Source organism: Triturus cristatus, chromosome 11 (assembly GCF_964204655.1).
Source record: "Triturus cristatus chromosome 11, aTriCri1.1, whole genome shotgun sequence".
Taxonomy (NCBI): domain Eukaryota; kingdom Metazoa; phylum Chordata; class Amphibia; order Caudata; family Salamandridae; genus Triturus; species Triturus cristatus.
This window is the reverse complement of record NC_140594.1, coordinates 410,480,277-410,500,865: the sequence shown is the minus strand read 5'-3', so window position 1 is coordinate 410,500,865 and position 20,589 is coordinate 410,480,277. Positions and strand designations below refer to the sequence as shown.

The window sequence follows — 20,589 nt, the reverse complement described above, 5'->3', positions numbered from 1 at the left end:
CCGTAAAGCCTAGCTGGTGAAGTAGTTGTATGGTAGTGTTTGTATTTTGTACACACTGGTGGTAGGACGCGGCTTTTATGAGCCAGTCGTCCAGGTAGGGGAAGACGTGAATGTTTTGTCTTCGGAGGTGTGCTGCCACTACTGCCAGGCATTTGGTAAACACCCGTGGTGCGGTTGTGACCCGAAGGGAAGAACCTTGAACTGATAATGTTTGCCGTCCACCACAAATCGGAGGTACTTTCTGTGAGCAGGGTGTATTGGGATATGAAAGTATGCGTCTTTCAGGTCCAGTGTAGTGAGAAAGTCGCCCTGACGGAGGAGTGGGAGGACTTGCTGAAGAGTTACCATATGAAAATGGTCTGAATGGATGTATGCATTTAGAGGCCGGAGGTCTAGAATGGGCCGTAGGGTCTCGTCTTTCTTCGGTATGAGAAAGTACAGAGGGTAGACCCTTAGATTTTGCTGATCGACGGGTACCTGCTCTATCGCGTGTTTTTGCAGGAGGGAGAGTACCTCTTGTTTCAGAAGTGTGGTATGTTCTTGTGACATCGCACGGTGTCTGGGTGGAATATTTGGGGGGGTAGAGGTTAGTTCGAGACAGTATCCTGACCGAATAATTTGGGTTACCCATTTGTCTGATGTTATGGCCTGCCAGTTTTGAAGGAAGTGTTGTAGTCTGCCCCCGACCGGAGTGGAATGGTCTGGGGGGGAGCGGGGGAAAGTCATTGTGTGGGCGGTGTGGCAGAACGGGCGGTGTTGGTTTTGCCCCTGCCTTTATTATTGTTTCCACGATATCCACCTCTTTGGTAGCCCTTTGAGAAGGTATTTTGAGGAGGGGACTTGTAGGAAGTGGAGGCGAAAGGAGGAACGGCGAAAGGAGCGTCTAGGGGGTTTGTGATTGCAGGGCTCCCATAGACTTCGCCGTATCTGTATCCTTCTTCATCTTTTCCAGGGCTTCGTCTACTTTTGGGCCAAATAAGTATTGTTGGTCAAAAGGGTGGTTTAATATAGATGCTTGGACCTCTGGTTTAAAGCCTGAAATTCTGAGCCAGGCGTGACGGCAAAGGAGGACACTGGTGTTTATAGCCCTGGACGACGTGTCTGCTGCGTCAAGTGCACATTTAATAGAGGTGTTGGTAATAATCTTTCCCTCTTGTATTAGCTCATGATCTTTATTCTTATATTTGTCTGGGAGATGCTGCATGAGAGCCTCCAGGTCATCATAGTGCGCTCTATCGTACCTTGCTAGCAGCGCCTGCGTGTTGGCGATGCGCCACATATTGGCAGCTTGCGAGGCAGTGCGTTTGCCTGACGCATCTAAAAGCTTGGACTCCTTATCAGGTGGTGGAGCCTCACCAGACGACTGAGAGTTGGAGCGCTTCCTAGCTGTGGAAACCACTAGTGAGTCTAGGGGCGCAGGTCCTTTAATATATACAGGATCCGTGGGGGCTGCCTTGTACTTCTTTTCTATTCTGGGGTTTAAGACCCTAGCTCTAACGGGGTCTTTGAAAACCTCTGTGGCATGCTTGGTCACCCCTTTAAGCATGGGTAATATAGCGGTGGATTTATCTGCTATGTCAAATGTGTCAAGAAGGAAGTCTTCCTCAACTGGATCACTGTGTAATTCCACCCCATGGTAATGTGCCGCCCGTTGTAAGAGGTGGTGGAACCCCAGGGAGTCCTCTGGTGGAGACGGCCTGGATGGATAGAGATCATCCTGAGGCACATCAGGGACATCGGGATTGTGATAATCCTCCCATGGATCAGGTGTTCCCAGAGGAGTGGGGTCCTGCGGGGCATCTGTGGGATCATAGAATGGATCTCCGTGCTCATCAGGGTCTGGAGACGGGGATGGAGACCAATGAGGCAAGGGTGGAGAAGGTGGGGGCGGAGATGGAGGGGGTGGAGGAGGGGGAGGAGGTGGAGGTGGTGGGGAGGGTACTCTGAACGGGGATGTGGCAGAGTCCTTCCGTTTTGGTGGTGGAGGAGGAGCTGGCTTGTCCAAAAGTCTTTTCTTGGAAGACAAAATTAAATGTCCAGTCCTGGGATCCTTAGTTAAAGTCTTTTGAAGAGGATCCGGTGTGAAAAGCTCCTCCGGCACCGATTCTTCCATCGGTGCCGATGTTTTCGGAACCGAAGGCTTCGTCGGTTTATCTGCGCCGTGCTTTCTCGGGGTGTCCGATTTTTTGGTCGGCGCCGAGGCAGGCTTCGACACGGAAGCGTCGGTGCCGAGGGATTTGTGTTTGGTCGGCACCGAGAGGCCAGGTTTCGACACCGATGGCTTCGGAACGGAACTTGTTTTCTTCGGCGCCGAAGAATGTTTGTCGGCGCCGCTAGGAGGCTGGCTCGAGCCCAAGCCCGAGCCGCCAGGAGACTTGTGATGCTTTTTCACCGGGCCCGAAGGTGGGGTGATGGAAGCAGTATGCTTGGTTTTCCCTAGGCCCGGAGGCGAAGGGGTAAACGGAGTCTCTTTCGGTATGGGCGGGGGAGGGGGTAGAGTACTCACGACCCTCTGCGCCGGTGTGATCTCCTCCAATCGGAGTCGTCGGCCTCGGAAGCGCTGACGACATCTTCCTCCCGCTCGGTGTGCTGCTGTCCCGAAGCTCCGGTGTCTTCTCCGAAGATGTCAGGTGGAGCCGAGGTCGATGAGTGCGCCATGGTGCGTCGAGCTCGTCGATCCCGAATAGTCTTTTTCGATCGAAAAGACTTGCAGGCGGGGCAGTCTCGGGCCTCGTGTTCGGGAGAAAGGCAGAGGTTGCACACCTGATGGAGGTCGGTGTGGGGAAATTTAGACCCACATTTTGGGCACTTCTTGAAGGGAGTCCTTTCCATCGGCCGAGACCGGAGTCGAGATAGGCCCGAAGGCCGCTGCCGATGTCTGGAATCGAAGAAGTGCCGAAGAGAGAGATGATGAAGTCGATTCCGTCTAAAGAATCTCGATGGACGAGGATTTTTCGTCGAAGGTCGAACTGGAAAGGTTTGAAGCCGGAGCACGAAGTATTACATCCGAGCCCGATGGCGGAAAAAAACAATCTGAGGATGGAGCCGAAGCCCATGCGCAGTACGGACCGAAGGAGGAGTCACCAACTGTCCAAGTAGAAAAACAAACTGCAAACATCCGGGCCCAACACCAGATGGCGATCTATGCAAAAGTGTATAATCTGCAGCTCATATGCCTCGAACTGATGAGTTTTTTTCTGTTTTGGATCCAAAGGTAGTTCGTCACACCGAGGCTTTTTGGATGGAGTGTCCTTATCTTTATATGCCAATTTTAAGTGTCGAAGGTTTCTGCTCCGACCCTTTGGGTGTCATAAGTTTCGGCTCCGAGTCTTTGTGCTTGGTAGGTTTCCGCTCCGAGCCTTTCTGTGCCGAAGATTTTGATTCCGATTTTTTCGGTGCAGGAGGTTTTGGCTCTGAGCTTTTAGGTGTGGAGCCTTTCGGCTACAAGGTCTTCGGTGTCGAAGGTGCAATCTTCAGTCCCGGTGGTGTGGTGACCGGCAGATGCTTCAACTTATGTTTCGGTGTTGGTTCGGCACCAGAATGGGGCCGGCTGGAGCCCAAGTCAGAAGGCTTCTCCTTATGTTTCTTAGCTGGCTGGAGGGCGGAGCATCTGAAACTTTCTGTTGGTGCTGAGCTGAGCAAGAAGGCGAAGGAAGGGGGTACCGGAGCCTTTGTTTTATGTTGACTGGGCACAGGGGAATCAGTACTCACGGTGTGCTGTTGTTCTTCCATGTCGGAGTCTTCTTCGGACACAGAGACCTGTTCTTCTTTCTCGGCTCTTTCAGCTGGATGTTGGATATCGGAATCTTTGCCGAAGATGTCCGGTATGGAGCTGCTGTGATGTTGCATCTCGCGGCGTCGAGCTCGACGATCAGGAATTGTCTTTTTCCATCGGAACGATCAACACGCATTACAGTCCTTTTCGTTGTGTTCCGGGCATAAGCATAGGTTGCAGACCTCGTGCAAATCGGTGCGTTGAAACTTAGCACGACACCGGGGACATAGTTTAAATGGAGTCCGTTCCATCGACTGCTAGCGCGGACGGCACAGGTAGGTCCAACGGCCCGCCTCGAGTTTCTCGATCGAAGGCTTTCTCAGTTGAAACGATGCGCGTCGAATGGGGAACCTCGGCCAATGACAATACCATCAAGGGTAGTGGATTGTGCTTCGAAGGAGTTCGAAAACAATAACGAACCGGAGCGCAGCAATACACATCCGAACCAGATTGCAGAAAAAAAATCTAAGGATGGAGTCGATGCCCATGTGCACTATTACCGAAAGGAGGAGTCACCTACCTCGTGACTAGAAAGACTTCTTCGAAGAAAAACAAAGTACAAACATCCAGACCCAACACTAGATGGCGATCTAAGCTAAAGCATATGATCTACAGCTCATATGCCTCGAACGTATGTTCTTTTATATACAGATGGTAAAGTTCATTGAAATCATGCACATCGTGTTCAGTTAACCAACCCTCTAGTGTTTTAACGGAGTAGTCCACAAAGTCAATACAGGATTGGTTTTGGGTTTTATGAGCCCTCCTGAATCTAATTCTGTATTCCTCAGTTGTGAGTACTAATCCCTCAGAGTTCTCTTCATGAGGTCATAAGACCCAGCATCTGCCCCTGTAAGGGTCAGGAGTCGGTCTCTGCAGTTACCAGGGAACAGTTCCCAAAGGAGTGCCCCCCAGTGTGACTTCTTCACTTTTCTCATTTCACAAGCCCTCTCAAAGGCTGTGAACCATTTTGTGATATCATCACTCTCTTCATATTTGGGGACCATCCCTTTGGGGATTTTAGGATCATAAGATTGCTCTTTATCCTTATTAAGTACATTGCTGCCAGCATTGATGGGTGCTAGGCCCATCTCTGCTCTCTCTCTTTCTAGAGCCAGCAACCTGGTCTCTAGAGCCAGTCTTTTGGTCAACCTTACTAAAAGGCTGTCCTCCTCATTGAGGCGGTCCTCAATGTCCTCATTAATGCCTGACCCACCTGTGTGGGATCTAGGTACTGAGAGGTTGATTCTTGGAGTCAGGGCCACTGGGGCCCTTTGCTCCCTAAGCAGTAGAGGGGGTTGATCTACCTGGTCATCCTCTTCCACTCCTTCTCCATCTGACTGGTCATCACCCTTTTCAGGTGGGTGGTCCTTAGCATACCCAGCCAACAGCTCCTGGAGCTTTTGTTTGGTGGGATGGGGACCCATGGCTATGGTTTTAAGTTTACGTAGGGACCTTATCTCCTTGGAAGACAAGTGAAGGTAAGGGGTGAGGTCGAGCTCCTCAACCAAGTTCTCTGTCATTGTGGTTATTTTCACTAACAGCTGGGTTCTTGTTTTGAGACATTGTTAAAAAAACTTCTAAACCCTAGCTACAGTGACTTTTAGTTTTCTAAAATTCTAAAGGGATTTAACCAGGGCCCTAACGAGACTTTTAGTAATTTTTCCAAAAATGCCAATTTGAAAAAATCTGAATTCTAAAGACAACTTAAGAGTTCTGTTGTTTGATCAGGTGGTAACCAAGTAGTCCAACAAATGCAAAGCTGTATATCCCAACGCTGATCCACCAATGTAGGAAGCTGGCTCTGTATGCCAAAGTGAGGTATAGTGTGCACAGAGTCCAGTGGAACCCCAAAGGTAGGCAGAGGTAAAGTTAGATAAAACCTTACTCTCTATTTGTGGTAGTGTGGTCGAGCAGTAAGGCAGTATCAGAGGACAGTCTTAAGCATTTGTTGTACCCACTCAATCAGCAAATTATTTCACACATTCAAAGAGTGAACTTCAGACCAATTGGTTTTGTATAAAAATATTCTTTTAGTTATTTTATTTTCTAGAACCAAGCAAGCCTGGCACAGGTAAGTTGATAAATACTTTGCAGTAAATATACAGTTTGAAATGCAATGGTAAATGTACTTGGAAATGGTTACAGTTTGAATTACTGGTAATTCAATACTGGGAAATGCTGTACATATACTTTGTATCGACTTTGCAAATAAAATTGCAGGTAAATTACTTTTACGTTACTTTTGAGATTACTTTTTAAATTACTTTTTCTACTCACTGTGATATGCCTAGATATCACACTGGGACTTTTCCAAGAGAAAAGGTAAGTAAAATCAGTTTTGCACAATTGTTATTTTTCTGGTTTCCATACAAATCAACTCCACACTTAGAACATTTTCCAGAGAAAAACCGTCAATGGATTCCTATGGAGAGAAATGAAGTTAACGGTTACCAGGTAAGTAATCGGTCTTTGGAGTTGAGCTTCTGGGGTTAAAACAAGGGTTCCTCCATGGTCAAAGATGCACTCTTGTTACACCGTCCGCGGCACTAGGGCGGCCTGGTGCAGAGTTCTGAGGCCCAATGTTATCCAATGGGGGATAGGGGGCCTCCGGTTGGTGGCTGCTGGCAAGCAGGCCACTGGGTTGTGGGAGCAAAGCTCCTGGACGTTAGCTCAGGGCAAATGGGGAAACAAAATAGCACCAAAGGTGCAGCGGCACTAGGGTGGTCGGGTGCAGGGTGCTGTTTCGACATCGGGCGCCATGTTGGTTTCAATTGGGAACCTCCGGTTTGCAAAGGCACTGCAGGCTCGGGGACGAAGGTCTTCTGGGTGCAACCACCACTTCGAGAGGTACGTTGGGAAGTTAGGGGTTGGTTAGGTACCATTGGTTTGGGCACACAAGGCCGTGGGGCGTCGGGTGCAGGTGTGCCTTTTGGGGTCGGATCTTCTTACCAGCTCCTGGTCGCTGCTAGGGGGGCTTTCTGGATTTACGGTGCAGGCATCTGCTGGAGGCTTGAGGCAGGTCTAGGGCCGCCGGATCTCGGGTCAGGATCGCCGGGGTGACCTCCTCGTGGTGTTTTCCCACTCGAGCTCGGACCGTGGTGGGGCGGATTCGCGGTGTCCGGCCAGAGGCAGAGGTTGCAGGTGAACAAATCCGGTGTTCACGGGAGACAAAGTCTTTGTGCTTGAAGGCAGGCAGGTCCTACGGGGTTTTCGAGGTTGCTGGCTGCAGGACACTGGGATATCGCAGGAGCAGGTTCGAGGTGGAGACAGGCTGGGAGGGCTGGGGCCAAGTCAGTGGGCGGCGTCTTCTTGTTAGCTTCGGTACTGCTGTTCGGTCTTTCTTCTTCTTTTCTTGTTGCAGATTCTTGTCTGAGGAAGCAGGGTTCAGGGGTGCCCCTAAATACTAGATTTAGGTGCGTTATAGGTAGGTAAAAGGCAGGGACCAATGGGTCCCTTCCCTGGGGTGAGTACACCCCCTATTATGCCACCCTCCAGTGGGAGGGGGGGAATGAGCCTGTCCCAGGTTGGCTGAGTCCCCCCCATCTTCAAGATGGCGTGGACTGAGAGTTGTGCTTCACCTCGCGTGCCCCACCAGAGTTGGCAGAGGTGGGTACACCTCTCTTCCTCGCTTGTTTTTCCCGCCGGTTCTCCCGCCCAAAGTGGGGGTCAGGACCAGTGGGGACCGGTTATTGAGAGCAGCAAGTGGCCCGGGGAAGATCACAAAGGTGGCAAGCCTTTGAAGCTTCCCCTTCATGAACCCTGCCCATCCTGGGGGAGGAGGCTTGGCACCTCGTCCCAGGATGTGCATTGTTTCAGGCCCCAGAGAGCAGCAGGATCTCGACCCAGGAGTCCAGAAACATGTATGGTGGTGGCAGCTGAAAGCAGCCACTCAGGCAGGACACTAGTGGTAGGTTAGTTTTCAGGGGGTATCTCTAAGATGCACTCTGTATGCATTTTTCATTAAATCCCACACTGGCATCATGTGGGTTTAATGTGCTGAGAAGTTTGATTCCAAACCTCTCAGTTTTCCGAGTAGCCATTATGGTGCTGTCGAGTTTGTAATGACAAACTCCCAGCACCATATACTCTTAATAGCAGCACTGCACTTACAATATCTAAGAATGGAGTAATACACTGTAGGGGTACGGGGCTCATGCACCTGTACCCTCACCACTGGGATAGTGCACCCAGCTAGAGGAGTAACTGACCTATGCCAGGGTAGTGGGTTGTAGGCATGGCACACAGGGATGTGTGCCATGTCGACTGTTATGTTAAAAATATTTGTAGAGCGCACTTACACCAAATGGTTTCATGGCGCTGAGGACAGGAAGACGACAGTGGTATGATGACAGGAGCTTTACTCATATGCCTGAGAGAACAGAAGGGTCTTAAGGAGTGTTCTGAATTGGGTGCAAGAGGTTACTGACCTCAGTTCAAAAGGAAGAGTTCCAGAACTGAGGGGCCAGGAAAGAGAATCTGAGACCACCGTGTTTTTTCTCTTTAAAGGTGGGGTTGTAAGCAGGTTCAGATGGGAGGATCGAAGTTCGCGAGAGGGAGCATAGCGATGGATCCTAGACGAGATTAATGCTGGACCGTGACCGGCAAGGTCTTTAAAGATGGTACAGCCCAGTTTGAATGCACCGCGTTTGGCCACCGGAAGCCAGTGGAGGCTCTTCAACACGGGGCGGACATGTTGGTGTCTGGTTTGATGGAAAATGAGCCTGGCTGCTTGGTTTTAAACCGGTTGCAGACGGTGGAGTCGGTAGACCTGAATGCCAACATAGAGCGAGTTGGCATAGTCAATACGAGAGATGACCAAGGCCAAAAGAACTACGGTCAAGGCCTCAGTGGTCAGGAATCTACAGATCTTTCGGATTCTCTGTAGGTGGAAGAAGCAGGTAGATACCACCGCGCTAATCTGAGATTTCATCGACAGATCGTTGCTGATTATGACCCCTAGGCTTTTTACGGATTCTGCTGGGCGAGGGGGACAGCCTAGCAGAGGGGGCCAGAAATTAGAATTCCAAGGGTTGGAGGTGCCTCCAGTCAGAATCAGCTCAGTTTTGTCGGGGTTGAGTTTTAGTTGGTTGGTGTACATCCATTTGCTGATAGAGCTCATGGTGGATTGAAAGTTGGAGACTGAGGTGTTGGAAGAGTCAATTTCGAACACCAACTGGAGGTCGTCAGCATAGTTAAAAGTTACGACTCTACTTTTGCGTAAGGACCAGATCAAAGTTAGCATGTATAGATTGAACAGAAGGGGCGAGAGAGAGGACCCCTGGGGTACCCCGCAGGTCAATCTAACTTTCTCGGCTGAAAAGTTGGCGAGACGGACAGCCTAGAATCGGTTGTGTAGGAAGGAGGAGACCTACCTCAGAGTCAGGCCCTGGATGCCAGCATTACAGACACGATCGATCAGGAGATCATGATCGACCGTGTCAAATGCGGCTGACAGATCCAAGAGTACCAGGGCCTGGGTGATGTTTTTAGCGGCCCCCTTCCTAAGCTCGTCCATGACTGCTAGGATGACTGATTCCGTGGAGTGTGCTGGTCTGAATCCTGCCTGCTGGGGGTCGAGGAACTGAGATTGCTCAATGAATGAGCTAAGACAGTTTGCTACGTGGGCCTCTAAGATCTTACTAAGGTAAGGGAGTAGAGAAATAGGGCGAAAGTTGCTCAGGACCAAGGGGTCTGCGTTGGTTTTTTTTTTAGGATTGGGACAATTTCGGCATGTTTAAAGGTGTCTGAGACAGTGCCTTGTTCAAGAGAGTTGTTGAGGAGCGAAAGGGGCGGGTCTGGGCAGGTAAAGAAAGCCTCTTGTAAGATGTGAGGGGGGCAGCAGTCGGTAGGAGAGCCTGATCCGACTATTTTTAGCAAGACAAAAAACTCTTCCCTGGAGATCAGGGGTATATGATCCAACACATGGGGATTTTTGCATGTGATGGGGGTGGCAGTTGAGAGTGTGGAAGTAGGGATGCTGCTTTTAATGGTGGCAATTTTCTCAATGGTGTACGAGTTCAGGAAATCACATAGGGATTGTGAGGGGACAAGTTTTGCTATCACTCTATCGGGTTGTGAAAGCTCGTCGACTATAGAGAAGATGTCCTTGGTCTTAGTGGCTGATTTCATGAGTTTCGAAGAGAAGTAGGTTGCCTTGGTCTGGAGGATAGAGTTTTTATAGTCTTTTAACAGGGATACATAGGTAGCTTTTTTGTCTGGGGCATACTCTCGTCTCCAACTACGCTCGGCTTGCCTGAGTGCTAGTTTTTTTATTTTCAGGTCGTCAGAGAACCAGCGTTGGGCATAATGAGGGCGTTTGAGTTTGGTTCTCTTAAAGGGGGTGACACTGTCGCTGGCTGATTCAAGCCATTGCTTGATGCTAGTTACCTGATTGCAGATTGAATCTTGTTCGATAGATGATGTGGCTTTTCGTAATGTACAAAAGTCGCTAATATTGGCCCGATTCCAGTTTCTGGTCAGATGGTTGCCCATCAGGGAAGGTTTCATGAGGGGGATACAGGCCATAGTGAATGTGATAAGGGAGTGGTCTGACCATGTACAAGGGGAGATTAATGGTTGTGTGATTTCCAAGTTGGAGGTCCAGACTTGGTCCAGGATATTTCCCTTGATATGGGTGGCAGCGTACACATGTTGGGTGCAGTTCATACCCGATAGGAGATCCGTGAATTCTACGGAGCATGTGCTCTCCTGTGCGTCAGTGGGCCAGTAATTGAAGTCTCCGATAAGAATGATCCTGGCATGGTTGATGACTAGTTGGGAAATCATTTCACCTAGCAGTTGGGGAAAAGGGGGCATGTGGTGGGGAGGTCGGTAAACGAGAGCACAGATAAAGGGGAATTGGGGCGATTCAAATTTCAAAATGAGGGGGATCATTTTGTTCTACACCAAGACACGCAGCCTGCAAAGGTAGTGTGTGAGTGTCAGGGTACAGGACCTCTGAGGGTGGCACAATAAGTGCTGCAGCCCTCAGAGGCCGGAACAATAAGTGCTGCAGCCCTCAGAGGCCTTCTCTGGTCACAGTGCCCTAGGTACCTGTGGTACCATTTACCAGGGGCTGACCCGTGGCCAGATTTGCCAATTGGGTTTAGGCTTCAATGCAGTTTTAGGGAAAGAACATAGACCCTGGGTACCTGATTAGCAGGAGCCCAGGGTACACTCAGTCAAAGCACATCAGCAATTCAGCAAACAGTGGGGGCAACCATGCAAGAAAGAGGGCACTTTCTCACACTAGGTTGATATTCAACTAAGTAATAGTTAATTTGCTTTTCCCTTTTAACATCAACGCATTAGCCCCCTGGCCTTTTGGATGTAGGTGGGCTTAACCTATTATAACACCAATAAACATATACATGAAATATGAGGTGGTACGAGGGTCTACTGGCACGCAGACATAACCTCAAACATTGTTATATCATTTGCATCCTGAGTGCTAGATTTTCTTTAGTATTGGCTGTTTGGAAAAAGTTAACTTATAGAGATACTGCTGCCTGAACTCAAAAGACTTCATTAGGTTTACAACAGTATTTCCAAACAAAGTTTCAGTTAATGGGGCACAGGTGCCACACAAACAAAATATATTATCACAACTTTGCTATGGTTAGCCCTATTTAGAAATGGTTCATGGCTCTTGGTGTCCTGCTTCAGATACCAGGGGTCCAGTAGTCCACGATCTGTTAAGGACCAGCTAACGACCCAAATATATGACCTTCAAGTAACAGTTAGTCTATAGGCTTAATCCAATTAACTATATTTTTTGCAACTTGGCAGTGACTAATGGGCCGGATACGGGCTGAACAACATACTGGAATAGAAGTGGATGATGATATTATGAATGGGAAAGTGAATAAGTGGGCTGCCGCACGAGGTGCATACACACAGCTGGTTTATCAGCTTTCTATTGCATGAGATTTAAGAAGGAATTCCTGTTCCATAGAGGTGACTTTAAAGCCTGATGCAACCTTAAGCAAGAGAAACTCATAATGTCGGTGATAGATCATTAGGACAAGCGGAATCAGCCTAACTTCAGTGCCATTGATAATTCTGCACCTTACCTGCATAAAGCCAGAGATACAACTGGTGATCTTTTCTCTCCTGGACGTAAACATATCCCAAACAGGGGAGAAACGATGCTTCAGTGTTGAGATCAAATGTACGACCTAGTCTTTCCAGCAACTTAAATAATGAAGCAGCAGTCTCATGCAGTTGAGAGCTGTATGATCATTTGAACTTACCGACTGTGAAACCGTCCTCCAGGAACAGATGCATCTCATGCAGCTCCTTCATCGTCTTACGGTCACCAAAAGTGAAGTATGCCACATCCCTTCCTGCCTCTGCAGCTGCCATAAGTTGCAGAAGTCCTGTGGATGCAGGAGACCAACAAAACATGGCATCTTAATCTTTATGCAGTGAAGTACAAACATTGTAAGGGACTTTAACAACAGTTCAGTGTTAGTTGGTGAGAAAGAAGACAAAATTACTTCCTTCAAGTGCCAGAGTTTTTCACCAACAATACCAGAGAGCACTATGTGGCTCCGACCATCCAGATTGTGGAGAGATTTGAATATATATAAGACTCCAACTGGAGCACTGGTGTCAGTACTGATTCCACTGACGTGCTAAACATTCCTGAAGGGGACGCATTTGAAGTCTTGCATACAGAACTATCCTGATGCAAGATGCCATCATTCCTAGTAGCTGCATGAATACTGGAGCTGGTAATGAGTGGTTGGGTTGAAATTTGGAAATGAGAACCTGAATATTGTGGATTGTGGCTGGATTGGGACAGGCTAGAGCTTTTTGTGTATCTAGAGTGGCCCCCAAGTACGTTTGCATCTTGGAGGGTTGAAGATGGGACTTCAACGGATTTACTGTAAATCCGAGGTCGTGCAGTAAATGTAGTGTACTTTTCTTTATAAACTTTTATATATAGCGCGAACATGATCCCGCGGGATATCAGAGCGCTTCACAATTAAGGGAGGGAAGATAATCATGGATGTACATGCGTCAAATAAATATATCAAACGTTACAGTCACAAAGGGAGCATCAAAGAACATCACAATAGCTAAAAAATAGCGAAACTGGGAGGGGAAGAAAGGAATATGCTACTTACCAGTATGCATCTGTTCTTGGCATGTAGAGCTGCAGATCTACACACTTTTGCATAGATCGCCATCTGGTGTTGGGCCCGGATGTTTGCAGTTTGTTTTTCCTCTTGGAAAGTCTTTGGAAGTCACGAGGTCGGTGACTCCTCCCTTGGTTCGTATTGCGCATGGGCTTCGGCTCCATCCTCAGATTGTTTTTCGCCAGCAGGGAAAGATGGAGCGTAGTAATAACAGTGAAGAAGCCCATGTGTGTTGTATCTAAATAAGATAGACTGGAACAGATGCAGGTAGCCGGGGAGGCGAGTGGGCGTGTGTAGATCTGCAGCTCTACATGCCAAGAACAGATGCATACTGGTAAGTAGCATATTCCGTTCGAGGCATATGAGCTGCAGATTACACACTTTTGCATAGACTATATAGCAGTGCCCAACCCTAGCGGCGACCATCGGTATCTGTTGCAGTGGTTTGAAATAGTGTTTTTAGTACAGCCTTGCCCACACTAGCTTGTTGCTTGGTTTGCACATCTACACAGTAATGTTTAGTGAAAGTGTGCGGTGTTGACCATGTAGCTGCTTTGCAGATATAATCTAATGGGATGTTCCCTAGAAAAGCCATAGAAGCCCCTATCTTTCTTGTAGTGTGGGCTTTAGGGGGAACAGATAGCGTGCGTTTTGCTTTGTGGTAGCAAATGTGTATGCATTTTACAATCCACCTAGCTATCCCTGATTTAGAGATGGGGTTGCCTTTATGTGGTGGAGAGAAGGAGACAAACAGTTGGTTTGTCTTTCTGAAAGGTTGTGTTCTCTGGATATAGTAAAGCAAGGCCCTTTTAACATCCAGTGTGTGTAGAGCCCTTTCTGCAACAGTTTGAGGTTGCGAGAATGAAAGGGTGAGATGACTTTGGGTAGGAATTTTGGATTGGTACGTAGGACAACCTTGTTCGGGTGCATTTGGAGAAAAGGTTCTTGTATAGTAAGTGCTTGTATCTCACTGACCCTTCTAAGGGAGGTGATGGCTACAGGGAAAGCTGTTTTCCATGTGAGGAATTGCAGTTCGCATTTATGCAAGGGTTCAAAAGGCGGTCCCATTAGCCTTGTGAGCACTATATTTAAGTTCCACACAGGTGAGGGTGGCACTCTGGGGGGAATTATTCGTTTTAGGCCTTCCATGAAGGCTTTAATGGCAGGCACCCTGAAAAGTGGTAGGTGCTGTCTGTTTTGTAAGTAAGCGGCAATTGCTGCGAGGTGTAGCCGAATGGATGTATATGCTAGGTTACATCTTTGTAGGTGTAGTAAGTAGCATATGATGTGCTGTATGGATGCGTCTAGAGGGTTGATTGTGTTGTTATGGCAATAAACAACAAATTTTTTCCATTTGGCAGCGTAGCAGGCTCTAGTGGTAGGACGTCTAGCTTCACTGATAACATTCATACAGTCTGGGGGAAGGTTAAGGTATCCGAATTCTAGTATCTCAGGAGCCAGATCGCAAGGTTGAGCTGAGCTGGGTCCGGGTGTCTGATCTCTCCATGGTTCTGGGTTAGGAGGCATGGTGAGAGGTGCAACTTTTGGTGTGGCACTACCGAGAGTTCCAGCAGCATGGTGTACCACGGTTGTCTGGCCCATGTTGGAGCTAGTAGAATGAGTGTGAGGGAGTGCTGTTGTAGCTTTCGCACCACTAATGGAATTAGTGGGAGAGGTGGAAAGGCGTATGCAAATTTGCGTGACCAGTTCATCCATATCGCATTGCCTTTGGACAATGGGTGTGGGTATCTGGCGGCGAAGCTTGGGCATTTTTTGTTTTCGTGGGTGGCGAATAGGTCTATCTGTGGATGCCCCCACATCTGAAAGAACGGGTGAAGTTACCACTCGTGGATCTGCTGCGTCTGTCTGCTGAGCAGATCTGCCATGGTGTTCTGGACTCCTGGGACATGCTGGGCTAGGAGAAAGATTTTGTGTGGAATTGTCCATCTCCATATGCTCTGTGCTAATTGAGAGAGCTGTGGAGAGTGTGTGCCGCCTTGTTTTTGGATGTAGTACATGGTGGTCATGTTGTCTGTGCGGATAAGGACTGCCTTGCCTAAAATCTGTGTGTGAAAGGATTTTAGGGCTAGAAAGATTGCCAGTAACTCCAGATGATTGATGTGGAGTAACTTTTGTTGCGGCGTCCATGTGCCCTGCACTGTGAGGTGTAGTAGATGAGCTCCCCAGCCAGAGAGCGATGCGTCTGTTGTCAGGATTATTTGTGGAACCGGGTCCAGGAACGGTCGACCTCTGGAAAGATTTGTGGTGTTCCACCACTGCAGAGAACGATGGGTACAACCGTCTACCAACACCAGATCTGTCAGTTGCCCCTGGGCCTGGTTCCATTGGCGCGCTAAGCACTCTTGGAGTGGACGCATCTGGAGTCTTGCATGAGGCACTATGAAAATGCAAGAGGCCATCATCCCTATCAGTTGCATAAACACTCTTGCTGGGAGGGAGTGTTGAAGTATGAATTTTTGACGCAAAGCCTGAATGCTTGTGATCCTTGCCGGATTGGGGTAGGCAATGGCTTTTGAGGTGTCTATGGTGGCACCGAGGTATTGCTTTATGTGGGATGGTGTTAGCTGGGACTTTTGGTGGTTCACCGTGAAGCCTAGTTGGTGAAGTAGCTGGATTGTAGTGGCGGTGTGGTGTACACATTGGTTGTAGGACGCGGCTTTTATCAGCCAGTTGTCCAGATACGGGAAGACGTGAATGTGCTGTCTTCTGAGGTGTGCCGCCACTACCGCTAGGAACTTGGTAAATACCCGTGGTGCTGTTGTGACCCCGAATGGGAGCACCTTGAACTGGTAGTGTTGCCCGTCCACTACGAATCTGAGGTACTTTCTGTGGGCATGGTGTACCGGAATGTGAAAGTACGCGTCTTTCAAGTCCAGTGTGGTGAGAAAGTCGTTCTGGGAGAGGAGCGGAAGTACCTGCTGAAGTGTTACCATGTGAAAATGGTCCGAATGTATGTATGTGTTTAGAGGCCGGAGATCTAAGATAGGTCGTAGAGTCTCGTCTGTTTTTGGTATCAGAAAATATAGGGAGCAGACCCCTACATCTTGCTGATCGTGGGGTACCTGTTCTATTGTGTTTTTGTAGTAGGGAGATCACCTCCTGTTTTAGTAACGTGGAATGTTCTTGTGACATTGGGCGTTGCCTGGGTGGAATGTTGGGGGGGGGGGGGTAGATGTGAGTTCCAGGCAGTACCCTGAACGAATAATTTGGGTCACCCACTTGTCTGATGTGATGGACTCCCAGACGTGAAGGAAATTTTGTAGTCTGCCCCCGACCGGAGTGGGATGGTCTGGGGGGAGCAGGGGAAAGTAATTGGGTAGGCGGTGTGGCAGAGCGGGCGGTATTTGTTTTGCCTTTATTGCCGCCTCTTTGATAACCTTTTGTGAAGGTGTACTGAGGAGGGGATTTGTAGGACGTGGACGCGCTATCTGAGGAGTAGCCTCTGCCCGTGCCCCGAAAGGAAGAGTGGCAAAAGGAGCGTCTAGGAGGGTGTGACTGTAGGGCTCCCATAGATTTCGCCGTATCTGTATCTTTTTTCATCTTCTCGAGGGCCTCATCTATCTTTGGACCGAATAAATGTTCCTGATCGAACGGATGGTTTAATATGGAGGCTTGTACCTCTGGTTTAAAGCCTGACACTCTCAGCCAAGCGTGTCGACGGAGTAGGACACTGGTGTTAATGGCCCTGGAAGCTGTGTCTGCTGCATCTAAGGCACAGCGTATAGAGGTATTAGTTATGGTCTTACCCTCTTGGATTAATTCATTGGCCCTATTTTAAATTTTTCTGGGAGATGGTGCATGATGGTTTCTAGTTCATCATAATGTGCTCTGTCGTATCTGGCCAATAGCGCTTGAGTGTTGGTGATACGCCATACATTAGCTGCCTGTGACGCAGTGCATTTTCCTGACGCGTCCAGGAGCTTTGATTCTTTGTCATGTGGTGGTGCTTCGCCTGACGCCTGGGAATTTGATCTTTTTCTTGCGGTGGATACCACTAGGGAATCCAGTGGCGCTGGCCCTTTGATGTAGGCAGGATCTGTAGGGGCAGCTTTATACTTTTTTTCTATGCGTGGGTTTAGGACCCTAGCCCTGACTGGGTCTTTAAAAACCTCTGGCGCATGTTTTATTACCCCTTTGAGCATAGGTAGTATAGCAGTAGACCTATGTGCAGTATCAAAGGTGTCTAGGAGGAAATCTTCCTCTACTGGGTCAGAGTGTAGCTCTACCCCGTGATAATGTGCCGCCCTCTGAAGTAGGTGGTGAAAACCTAGTGAGTCTTCTGGTGGCGATGGCCTGGATGGATAGAGGTCATCTTGTGGGACATCTGGAATGTCTGGATTATTATAATCATCCCAGGGGTCTGGGGATCCTGTAGGGGTGGGGTCTTGTGGCACATCTGCTGGGTCGTAGTATGGGTCCCCCTGATCATCATGGTCTGGAGACGGGGTCGGAGAGCGATGAGGCATGGGTGGAGAAGGTGGAGGGGGTGGAGGTGGAGAGGGTGGAGGAGGTGGAGGAGGCGGGGAAGGCACTCTGAAAGGGGAGGTAGCACAGTCCTTCCTCTTTGGAGGTGGAGGTGGAGCTGGTTTGTCCAAATGTCTTTTTTTAGAAGACAGTGCCAAATGTCCAGTTTTTGGATCCTTGGTAAGTGTCTTTTGCAAAGGATCCGGTGTAAAAAGTTCTTGCGACACTGGTTGTTCGGTCGGCGCCGACGTTTCCGGGGCCGACGGCTTCTTAGGCTTGTCTGTGCCGTGCTTTTTAGGAACCTCCGATTTTTTGTTCGGTGCCGAGACCAGCTTCGGCGCGGGAGTGTCGGTGCCGAGGGCCTTATGATGTTTGGTCGGCACCGAGAGGCTGGATTTCGACACCGAGGGCTTTGGTGTGGAGCTCGGTGTCGAGGTAGAGGCCGATCTTTTCTTCGGTGCCGAAGGGTGTTTTTCGGCACCGCTGGCAGGCTGGCTCGAGCCCGAGCCGCCGGAAGGCTTACTTGGCTTCGTCACCGGGCCCGAAGGTGGGGTGTTCGAAGCAGTGTCTTTGGTCTTGCCTAGGCCCGAAGGCGAAGGCGTGACCGAAGCCCTTTTTGGGTGTCGGCGCGGGTGTGGGAGGGGGTATTTTACTCACGACCCTCTGCGCCGGGGTGATGTCCTCCACATCCGAGTCGTCAGCTTCGGAAGCACTGACGAGGTACTCTTCGGTGTGCTGGTGTCCCGGAGCTTCGACGTCGTCCCCGAAGAGGTCGACCGGAACAGAGGTCGAGGAGTGCGCCATTTTTCGTCTGGCCCTTCGATCTCAAATAGTCTTTTTGGATCTAAAAGACTTGCAAGCGGGACAGTCTCGAGCCTCGTGTTCAGGGGAGAGGCAGAGGTTGCACACCTCATGAAGGTCTGTGTGGGGGAATTTGGACCCACATTGAGGGCACTTCTTGAATGGAGTTCTTTCCATCAGCCGGGACCGGAGCCTGGATAGGCCCGAAGGCCGCCGTCGATGACTGGAATCGAAGGTGCGCCGAAGAAGAAGGTGATTGAGGAGATCAGTATCTAAACAATACCGCGGAGAGCGAGGATTCCGCTTCGATTGTCGAACTGGAATGTTCGGAACCGGAGCGCGAAGTATTACATCCGAGCCCGATGGCGGAAAAAAACAATCTGAGGATGGAGCCGAAGCCCATGCGCAATACGAACCAAGGGAGGAGTCACCGACCTCGTGACTTCCAAAGACTTTCCAAGAGGAAAAACAAACTGCAAACATCCGGGCCCAACACCAGATGGAGATCTATGTGTGTAATCTGCAGCTCATATGCCTCGAACAGAAAAATTAAGGAAATATAGCAAATCAATTCAAGACTTAAAGGTGTAAATCCAGTATCTTAAAGCAGATGATCCAAACCCATTTAAGGTAAGAACTTGTTCATAAGGAATCTTTTTACTTCCAATTTGAAAGCAACCGTGGAGGTGATTCTGCGTACTTCAGGTGAGAGTTCCAGATCCTCGGGCAGAGCCAGAGAAAGCTCTTTGACAAGTTCTCTTTTTGCAAAAGATCTGTGGTTTCAGGAGGAAGGCGTTAGTACTTCTTGAGGGTTTACCAATCTAGATAATTCTAGCTTTTGGATTAGATAACTAGGGGTTTTGAAATGGAGGGCTTTGTGTGACAGGCAGGCAATCTTTAGCTGTATTCTTGCTTCAAAAAGCAGCCAATTTAGAGATTTTAAGACTGGGGACATGTGCGCATTTCTGGCCGCAGCATTCAATGAGGCCCTAAGAGGGGCCACGGTATATTTAGGGAGGCCACAGAGCGTAGCACTGCCACAGAAAAACCAGCACTTGGACCACTTGCTTGAAGTCAGCTTGTGGAAGGAAAGGTTTGAGATTCCTGAGTAACCTCATCAGGTGATTTGCTCCCTTGCACACCTTGCTAATATGATTCTTCATATTTAAATGTTTGTCCAGGGTGATTCCGAGAGATTTGGCTGAGTCAATAATGTGGGGGGAGCAGTTGAAGGCATTGAGATGGTTCATTTAGAGGTCTAACTTGGGGGTATGATTCGGAGAAGAAATGAAAGGGAATTCAGTTTTGGAAGTGTTAAGTAGTAGGTGGTTCTCAGTTAGCCAGTTTTGAGTTTTCATGAGGGTGGTGTTGAGTGAAATAAGACTTTCCGCGGAGGAGATTTTCAGGTAGAGTTGCGTGTCATCCGCAGATATATGGAAGAGCATGTTTGTTGAATTTAGTGCATTAGCTAGTCGTTCCAAAAATAAGTTAAAGAGTATGGGAGATAAGGCGGACCCTTGTGATACCCCCATGGATACTGGCGTGGGCTGGGATAGAGAGTGGTCCACCTTTATTATTTGGGATCTGTGATGGAGGAAGGACGAGAACCATTGCAACACCAGGCCAGAGACGCCCATTCTGTGCCCCAAAATAGATAAGAGGTTGTAGTGATTTACAGGGTCAAACACAGAGGAAAGTTCAAGGAGGATGAGGAGGCAAGATTAATTTTGGTCGAGCATTTTTAAAATGTCATCCATAACGTGAATGAGAGCATATTCAGAGCTTTGTCCGAAAGCCAGATTGGTGTTGGTCTAGGAGTTGGAAATTCTCAATGTGAGCGCAAAGTTGTGATTGGACGCATTTTTCAAGGAGTTTGGCCAGAGTAGTGATGCTGGAGATAGGGCGGAAGTTGTTAAGGTCGGCACTATCCGCATTAGGTTTTTTTTTAGTATATGTGAAACCTGAGCTGCTTTTAGGCAATCAGGGATCGTACCTTAAGTCAGTGAAGCATTGATAATCTTTGACATAAGGGGATGATGACTTCCTTGATTTCTTTGAAGACTGAGGGTGGTAACGGGTCGCTAAAATGATTGGATGGGTTGATACTCTGAAGAATCTTGTTAATGTCTCTTTCGCTGAAGGGAGTAAAGGTACCCCATGAGGCATTGTTCTTGGGGCTCAGACTAGTTGGTTCGAACTTTTCTACGAGGGCTGGAGGGTGCGCAAACCCATAGGATAGCAAAGAAGCCTTCTTAGAATCCAGTTAAATATTGATGAGGCTTGATTTCTCAGAAAAGAAAGCAGCCAGAGTGTCGCATGAGGGTGGGCTGAGCCCTGGAGTGTCTTTGAGTGTGCTGTAGGCACTTTGTAAGAGTGCTGGCT

The 20,589-nt window shown here is 48.8% G+C and overlaps 1 protein-coding gene across 2 annotated transcripts in view; it reads right to left on the bottom strand.

The window, feature by feature from the left end:
• The window catches only part of LOC146784326 (poly(ADP-ribose) glycohydrolase-like), an 868,511-nt gene that overhangs the window by 34,579 nt on the left and 813,343 nt on the right, over positions 1–20,589 (bottom strand). For both annotated transcript variants that reach the window (XM_085636068.1, XM_085636067.1), the window contains exon 15: positions 12,031–12,156. In XM_085636068.1, coding sequence (XP_085492194.1) covers positions 12,031–12,156 — 126 coding nt within the window. The remainder of the gene's footprint in view (positions 1–12,030; positions 12,157–20,589) is intronic.